General features: G+C 51.7%; 1 protein-coding gene across 2 annotated transcripts in view; it reads left to right on the forward strand.

Annotated features, from left to right (window-relative positions):
- Positions 1-8,728, forward strand: part of LOC122375105 (nuclear exosome regulator NRDE2-like) — a 36,647-nt gene extending 27,919 nt beyond the window's left edge. For both annotated transcript variants that reach the window (XM_043354298.1, XM_043354297.1), the window contains exons 2-7: positions 2,618-3,694; positions 4,091-4,262; positions 4,751-6,054; positions 6,406-6,594; positions 6,968-7,205; positions 7,963-8,728. In XM_043354298.1, the coding sequence (XP_043210233.1) occupies positions 2,625-3,694; positions 4,091-4,262; positions 4,751-6,054; positions 6,406-6,594; positions 6,968-7,205; positions 7,963-8,310 (3,321 nt within the window). In that variant the 5' untranslated portion in view covers positions 2,618-2,624 and the 3' untranslated portion in view covers positions 8,311-8,728. The remainder of the gene's footprint in view (positions 1-2,617; positions 3,695-4,090; positions 4,263-4,750; positions 6,055-6,405; positions 6,595-6,967; positions 7,206-7,962) is intronic.
- Positions 8,729-9,063: the final 335 nt, after the last annotated feature.

Genomic DNA, 9,063 nt, shown 5'->3' on the forward strand with positions numbered 1-9,063 from the left:
TAGAACGCATTATTATGACTAACTCTAGCAAGTTTTAGCTAAATATCTTCCAAAATGGCCAAGTTTTACGCATTATTGCAAAAAAATTCACAATTATTAATTTTCAAATCAATTTTTCAGCACGTATTTGACATCGTACGCCAATATAAATAGCAGCATCGTGTTCCTGAGCTCAAACTGCATCCAATAGACACCTTTTTTGTTGAAAAATTTCAACTTCAAAATTTGACCTTTTTTGACCTGAAAGTGACCTGACCTAAGCTAAATTCGACTCAAAATGACCTCCAATGACACAGACGACATCAAATTCGAAATCTTGGACCTAAATGGACCATAAAACATGTGTCACGTGACCGACTCATGATATAATATTTTCGTGCATGGGTGGAGAACCTGCCCCGGCCACCCCGGCCGTGGCCGGGGTAACTTTCAGCCGACCCCGGCTCGGCCGGGGTAATTTTTTCCACTTTTGTAAATCCTAAAAGCTGTCTCCATAGTCCATACGAAAAAAAAACTGTCATCTATAAAAGCGTCTCTCATTATTCTTATTTACCTTGAAAAGTTCTTGAAAATTTACTTTATTTTCGTTTTGGAGCTTCTATGTTTTTAAGTCTTTTCGTCGTGGAGCCCGACATGTTTCATCAAACAGAAGTAAATCATATTTAAGGGCCGTTATCGTAAGATGGCACTGTAATAACATCACAAGACAGGACGAGGGTAATATCAGTGAGATAGAAGGACGAGCTGCTGGGGCTCAAGGCTCCCCCAACTTAACCCGCGTCAGGGTGGTGGCCTTATCGTAACACGTTGAGTCGAGAGGTGGGCTTTTCACGCTCCTTCTAACCAGACATGGGCACGGATCCCAGACGACCAAACGCGAAAATCAAGATGGCCACTAGATTAGTGGACTTTAAGCATGGAATTATGGTGGAAAACATGGCTAATAGATGCCTCTCAACGAACCAACTATTTTGCATTCCCTCAGAGTTCACAGTTTTGAGAAAATCCCTCAAGATCCATCTCGGATCCATGGCCACGAATCATGGATCCGAGATGGATCTTGAGGGATTTTCTCAGAACTGTTAACCCTGAAGGAATGCAAAATAGTTGGTTCATTGAGAGGCTTCTATGAGCCATGTTTTCCACCATAATTTCATGCTTGAAGACCGTCAATCTAATGGCCATCTCGATTTCCGTGATTGGTTGTCTGGGATCCGTGCACATGTCTGCTTCTAACTCGGCTACTGGGCTACGAGGCGAGAAGCGGAACGACGTTTGAAAGAGCGACAAACGTGACCAGAGAAATCTGGTCATGTTTTAGGCAAGCTCAATAATAAAATCACCATAGATCATCAAAAGCCAAATTTATCTAGCGTTCTCCGACAACTTTTCTCACAGTTCATGAACATAACGGAGCTTAAACACTGCAAACAAAACATTCGATTACTTGTTTAAGGCTCGGTCGCGAATAATATTTCAGGTGCGAGCTCAAATCAATAAGAGGGTCAAAACGGTCAAATTTGACATTTTGTTTTGTGTGGGAAGGTTGCAACTTATACGGAATAAGCTTTGCAAAGGGCATGATGGCATTTTTAGCACGATCATCCAGTAAATTTGACTTGATGACCTGACCTAGCACTAGGTGACATGCGTCCGAAATTTTAAGGCGTGTTGCAAAATTGTTGTTACAATTACGAAATCTTCCGCACCTGCGTGCAGCAGTTTTCCCTAAAAACGTACAAACGGCAGACATCCATTATTCTATGCCACAGAATAGGGGTTTGTTGATAACCGTTGACAAATATTTGAGCATCATCGTCTTTCTGACTTTCGGTCGCCGGCCGGGGTAACTTTTTCAAACATTCTCCACCCGTGTTTTCGTGACCTGTGATGACCTGACCTTGACCTGAAAATCAAAGTACAAGTTTGACACCCTCAGGGTATCTAGAGCATCTGTTCACGAGTGTGTGATCCAAAAATGAGCCTGATCTGACTTGTAAGACGGCGGCCAGAGCCCAAAACGTGGACAAGCCAAAATGCTAATAATTTTTACTTTGACCTGACCTGTGACGTCATCGGTGACCTCGAGGTCAATGAAATTAGGTTTCATTCGACAGTTTTTCCGGGGCTATCAGACGCCGTTTGAATTTTGACGATCGGCCCAGTAGTTTCGAAGTTAGGAGGGGGGGGGGGCTGTGAATAGCCCCCCCCCCCCCCCCCAGTAGGGCGTGTTATACGCAGACCCCAGTGGGGCGCGGGTTAATTATTTTCAAAGTGTGCCACTTAATCAACGGTACCTAGTAATCTCATGTTTAGTTTGACAAAACTGTTAAAATTGGATTTGGGCCTTGGGTAATGGGTAAGCATATCACATTTTGAAGTCTTTGTCTATGAATTCCCATGAATTCTGACACAGGTGATACTACTCCAGTAATCAAAAAGCCATTTACACTCTGTTTGTATCTGAATTGTTGCTAAGTTTTATTCTTATGTTTGCCTTTCATCATCATACCTATAAGAGGCAACTGTAGATAACTTGTGTGAATTAGTATATGCAAAGGTGCCATAGTAAGAACAAAGTGGTTTTATGTTAATTTGCTGTGAATGTTTGTTTCAGAATTAAGATGAGTCTGTTTCCAGCTTATTCAGCAGATGTACAAGAAAAAGATGAAAGTAAGGAAAAAGATGACCAAGCATGGCTGGCAAATGGAAGCTTTCAACCAGGGGAATCTCACATTACTAGTGCTGCATCTGTTACAAAATACTCAAGCAGTCAGGGGTCTCCTGTGTGTTCAGCTCTCATCCCGGATACAACCTGTGCGACTTCACAAGTGCCTGATGACAGTACAGCAAAACGATCTCCACCAAGAGCTGAAAAACACCGCCGAAAACACAAACGGCAACGTTCCCGCAGTCGCAGCCGCTCACCGTCAAAATCTCGGCACAAACGTCACAAGAAGCGCCGCCGTCGAGAGGAGCACAGCTCTCCTCCCCCGGCTCCCGCCGAGTCGCCTCCACTGAAAGGCGTCTTTCTGGAGGACGCTGGTGTTCGTCCGGAGTCGGCGTTCTCCGTGGATCGTCGGCCGGACCGCGCCGCGCGCGCTTTTCCGGAGATGTACCATCACCATGTGGCGCGCTATGTTCGTCGTTTGGCGGGAGTTCTAGGCCGACCTAGAAGGGACCGACGCTCCGTCGCCTCCGTCGCGAGATATCACGACCGCCACTGGAGACGTCGTTTGCGACGCGTCGCTTCCAACACCTTACCACTCGCGACGCTTCCGATGGGTCATTCCTTCGTGACGCTATCCGTCCGTGCGGTCTCTCCCCCGCCGGAGTCTGCCTCCGACGGCTCTGACTACCTGCGCTCGGTGCGTGCCGAGTGTCCTCTGGGTCCGCCGGACCGCGACACCGCAGAGCTGAACCGGCTGGTCTCAGAGCGGCCGGGGGACGCCTCTCTCTGGCTGCAACTGCTGGAGGCCCGCCGGCGCCGGCTGGCCGGCTGCGTCACCTCTCAGCAGCTGCTGGACGGCCAGCTGGCGGTGCTGGAGCGCGCGCTGCGGCACTGCGCGGGGAGCGTGGAGCTGCGACTGAGGAGGCTGGAGCTGCGCCAGCCCGACCAGCCGCCTGAGGAAGCCCGGACAGAGTGGAGACAGCTGCTGTTCAGCCATCCGGCCGAGCTGGGAGTTTGGCGGAGGTGAGCGGGGTGGTCAGCGGGAGTGTGGGTTTGTTAGTCAAAGGCTGGCCAGCGTTTGGGTGCACATAACCTCAGTTTGATATTTTCCTGTTGTTAGAAATAGGCGATGGAAAATCGAGTGAATATGAGGAAGCCCGCATATTCCTTGTTTGGATGTAATTTAATGAAGCAGTTGATACACTTTTGCTATCTGCCGGGTAAAAACATGACGTTATTAATGTTTGACAGTTTGCTTCTGGGAACACCATCTCACTGTCTGTTAATGATGAATTTATATGTCGATTTGTAACAAGGTAACCCTTAGTATCTCCTTACAGCTCGCTAAGTGCAGCAGCTCTTGCTCCTCGCTTATCTGTCTCCCATGATTCACTCAAACTCGCCCTCCCTCTGTCGCAGGTACCTGGCGTCTCAGCAGCACTGCCCGGGTTTCACCGTGTCCGGCCTGGTCTCCGCGCACGCCCGATGTCTGGAGAAGATGCGCCAGTTTCAGGCGGACGCGGCCCGGCCCCACCGGCCGCCCCAGGGACTGGAGGAGTTTATGCTGGAGGTAGTCGGACACATCTGTAGGGTGAGAACTGAGAATCTAGGGTGGGACTTGGTGAAGGGTTAGGACGCTAGGTTGGAACTCCAGGGTGGGACATGGCCGGTGTCCTCCGTAGGGACTCGAGGAGTAGTTCCTGTAGAGGTGGTCGGACACCTCTGTAGGGTGAGAGCCCGGGGTGGGATCGTAGAATGTAACACCGGGTTGTGGTTGTGGAGTGGGACTGCAGGATGGGAGTCTAGGGTAGAGTACCCATGTAGGATGAGGACTGAGAACGCAAGAAAATGTGCTTTGTGGTATGCTTTTTGTGGCTTTTTGTGTCCGCAGTCACTAACTTTCAAGTCCGCTCAATAAGTTTTGCACACTGCGATGTTTTTGTCTCTGCCCTATCGATGATGCTTCCTGAATTTCGAGCTCATTTCACTACCGATTGTGGTTTTCCTGGCACAGTTTAGGCTGGTACTGAGTTCTTAATTTATGTCTTTGAATTCATGAACTCGCTGTTCTGTCGGCAGATATTACGCCAAGCCGGCTACACGGAGCGCGCCATCGCCATCTACCAGGCTCTGCTGGAACTAAATCTGTTCTCCCCGCCACTCGAGGGCGCTGCCGGCACACCTGCCTCCTTCGAGCCCTTCTGGGACTCACGACTGCCGCGGGTCGGTGAGCCAAACGCGCGCGGCTGGCCCACGGAGCTGGCTTTGCGTACCAACGGGCGGGGAGCTGAAGTCGAAGAGCCAGATGATGAAACCGAACTGGAACTTCTGTCTTCTGGGAAACCTCGAGCTGAGGTCTGGCGTGCGGCGGAGGCGGGTCGCGCGGCCCGACACTGGCTACCCTGGGACCGGCCCGGTCAGGAGGACGACTGTGAGGATACGGATCGGATTGTCCTCTTTGAGGATGTGAGAGGTTTTCTGTTCAGAGTGGCGCCGGAGAGGCGAGTGCGACTAGTTGAGGACTTTGTGACGTTTTTGTGTGGTGATGAGAGTCACACAATGGCCAGTGAAGATGATGATACCCTCCGAATGCTTGCCGCTGGAGTGGAAAAGCTTCTTCCTTCACCAGAGCTACCTCCCCTTTCGGAGAAAATGGACTCGCCCGAAGAACCGCTCACCATGCCTCCCCTCGGCCCGAACTTGGACTCGCCCGAGTACGCGGCGTTCGTGGACAGGGTTCTAGAGCAAACAGCGACGGCAATGTCGGGAGAGCACCGGACGAGGCTGCTTCAGCACAGACTTCGAATAATCGCCCGACGCGCAGCTCGACTTTCCGCCAAAACCACCACCACTGCCGCCGCAGCCGGCGCAGTAAAGGAAGCTCGAAAGAAAATGAAGGCCATCCTCAAATCTGAGCGCCACAGCGTGCCTCTATTCATCGAGTACGCTCAGTTTGAGCGGTCGACCGGTGCAGTGGAGTCCTCCGCTCGGGTTCTACAAACCGCTCTATCCCAGTGTGGTGCCGACGACCCAATCCGGTTTGAACTAGTTCACCGATGGTGTTTGGTGTTATCCTCCGGTCCGAACCCCTCCGACGGCTGCCGTGCCGCGCTCAGCGCTCTGTTTAGTGGTGAGGTGACCTCGCTTCAGCCCGGCGTCACCCCTCCCGCCCACCATCTAGCCCGGACTGTGTCTCGTCTGAGGCGCCTACTACCAGAGTTGACGAGCCTGGCTGCCGGCGGTAGGCCGCCTCCTACCGTCGTGTTCGTGACGTGCTGCCTGTCCTGGTGTCAGCTGGTCACGGCCGGGATGCAGGAGGCTGCTGAGGTGTTCACGGCAGTGCTGGGAGACCTCGGAAAGAACAGGAGCAGAGAGACGGATAGGTGAGTAGGAGTAATGGATGGGAAAGGAATGGAACGGAACGGGATAGGAACTAGGAAGAATTAGAGGTAGGGCGGGGAGGGACAGGAAGAGTGGGTGGTAATATGTGGTGAGGACTGAGGAGATAGACCAAAGGGGTGGGGAACTGTAAAATGAGATTGAAAAATATTGTGATTTACCAGAATTTGTGATCTATTTTAATGGTATATTAGACACATCGTATTGAGTAATTTATGTAACCAACTGGAAAAAATTAAGGCACAGTGAAGTGCGATACATTGCTAAGTACTCATATGCCGTCTGTCCTCCGTCTCATCAATCTATCCATGACTGACGGTTAGTTTGTCCCCCAGGGTGACCGCCGACCTGCACCGCGCCTGCTGCCGTCTCCTGGCCGCCGCCCGGCCTCTGGCGGACCCCCTGAACTGGCAGAGCCACCTACAGAGGGCTCTGCGGGCAGCCCTGGCGCGGCTACCCCTGGATGTCGAGCTGACCGCTCTGGCGGCCCGCCACTGCCCCGTACCCTGGCGTCAGAGACTCAGGTGGTTGAAATGGGGGAGTCGATATTGAGTTGAATTACAGGTTTTCGTTGGACGGTATATTTTGGAGTGATTTTTGTAGGCGAGAAAGAAGACTCGTGCATCTGTTGTCACTTTTACTGTGTGCTAGATAAATAGATAGCTCCCGACAGACTTGTGTGAAAAGAGATAACAGGAAGAGCTGTTTTCTTATACCTGATTGTCGTATGAACTGCTCGCTCAGCCTACACTCGGCTCGTATAGGCTCGGTATCGCTTATTCAATCAGTGACTTTTTGGTATTCACACATTTAACTTATATTGCCACCGATGTCCCATCCCCATTCCCCCTGATTCTTCCAACTAACGGTCTGACTTCTTACCTCATCTCTCCACAGTGCGTCGGCGGACTCCGACCCTCCGCTGCTCTCCCTTCTCCGGGCGACGGGTGAGGTGGCCCACCTCTCCCCCAACCCTCCCCCGGCGGAGCCCCCCTCCCCAGCCTCCCCCACGCCGGCGGCGGTGGCGGCGCGACTGCGGCGGCGGCTGGCGCGGCTGGTGGAGCAGCCCCGGCTCCAGCACTGGTTGCCTCTGTGGCTGCTGTACCTGGAGCTGGAACTGAGGACCGGGGGGAAGGTAAGGGATGGGTGGGACGAAATGTGGTGGGTGTTTGGCAAGTATATATGACAAGTAAAAGATGAAACAGCACGAATTTTGACAGAGTGTGACATATAAGCAGTACGAGTTATATCTGATAGCTAAAATCCTTCTTCTATTTTTGGAACCCCAGCTAGATCTGTGTACAATGTGATCTATTCCACCATTTCATGTGTTTCTCTTTTCCGAGCTATATTGCCGTTTCGGATATTGTGCTCTCTACTTTTACATTAGTTCCTGTTTGGATTACCTCCTCAGACAGCAATAGATCAATTTTATCTCGCGAGCCTAATGCCTACTGCATCCCTGAGACCTGCGTGCTGTCTCGACCCAGTCCCATCCTTCTGACCAAGCTTCGTCTTCCTTAGCCAACAGCTGTCTTCTGAAATGTTCATATCACATCTATTCATTCGATGCAGCTTCCCCCATCCGTCTTCCTGAAGTCCACCAGCCTTCCAGTAACCCACAACGCATCTCCCATTTATCCATTTCGCTCTACTATTGAACCCAGCGTGTCACCCAGCCTACATCGTCTCTCTCGGCCCACTTTACATACTCCCATTGACCCAGTGCTGTCTCCCCGACCCAACCTCCCTGACTACCCCCCCCCCCCCCACTGATCGTATGTTTCCCATTGACCCAGTAGGCATTCATCTCCCCACCCACCCCAATATCTCCCTAACTAAAAGCAAACTAATCTCGTCCCTAACCGTCTTCCCTTTCCGTCTTCCGACAGGATCTGGAAGCGGTGTGTTACCGTGCCATCCAGGCCTGTCCGTGGTCCAAACAGGTCCATCTCTACCTCTCCCGTACACACCTGAGGCGCGCCTGCGACCTCATGGCACGCTCCGGCCTCCGGCTGAGACTTCCACTGGAGGAACTGGATGTACTCCTGGAGGAGGAGCCCGAGATGAAGGAAGAGGAAGAGGAGGAGGAGGAAAGGAGAGAGGAAGGCAAGAGGGAGAGGGAGAGTGGCACGGACTCGGGGACGGGGTCGGAGTCAGAGTCGGAGTCAGGAGAGGAGGGGGAGGGATCGGAAGGGGAGGATTCGGGGCCGGGCACTCCGTCGCCCCCTCCTCCCTAGCGATGGGTGTCTGTTTGAGTGTCCGAGTGTCTGCGTTTCCCTGTGTATGAGCGCCAGTGCGTGAGTGCATGAGCTCAGTTTGTCTAACTCTTTGAGATAAGAGTATAAGACTGACGTCTAAATGTTTGACTGCCTCGCTGGGAGTTGGTTGCCGTTACGCCTGTGGTAGAGCTACTGTAGCTGACGAGATCAGTATCCAGTGATAGTCGCAATGTGTGTGCTGCGTATGGTGATGTCTTCATTATTGAGGCTGTGCTATTACTTCATGTCTCGCCAGTACTGTACGAACTTTCACGAGTATTTGTGTATAAGGTGAATTATTTTTGTGTTGTGCGTGTACCTCAGATAACCGTAACTTATTTGGGACATAAATCATACCTGTCACGTGTACGATATGAATACATCGTGCCACTCAGCGTATCAAACGTTCTGAACCGCCGTGAAAAGCGGTAACTCGTGTCGAATCGCCCACAGGTTAACTCGGCAGTTGCTGGGGTATTTCGCCACCCACCGTTTGCTGGGGGGGGGGGGGGGGGCGTTAAACGCCCCCAGCCGATAACTCGAGAACCAATAGGCGCAGCGAAACGCACGAGGCGGCAAACGAAAGAGCGCGACGAGACGCTTCAGATGAGTACTTTAAAGTTGAATTTTGAGGTCACAGGTCGGGTCAAGGTCAGGTCAAACACCTGAAATCGGGCTTTCAGTAGCATGGACTTCAGGACTTCGCAATGGGCGCCTCTCGTCATAAACTCT

The sequence above is a fragment of the Amphibalanus amphitrite genome, unplaced genomic scaffold (genome assembly GCF_019059575.1).
Source record: "Amphibalanus amphitrite isolate SeventyFive unplaced genomic scaffold, NRLGWU_Aamphi_draft 001776F_arrow, whole genome shotgun sequence".
NCBI lineage: Eukaryota > Metazoa > Arthropoda > Thecostraca > Balanomorpha > Balanidae > Amphibalanus > Amphibalanus amphitrite.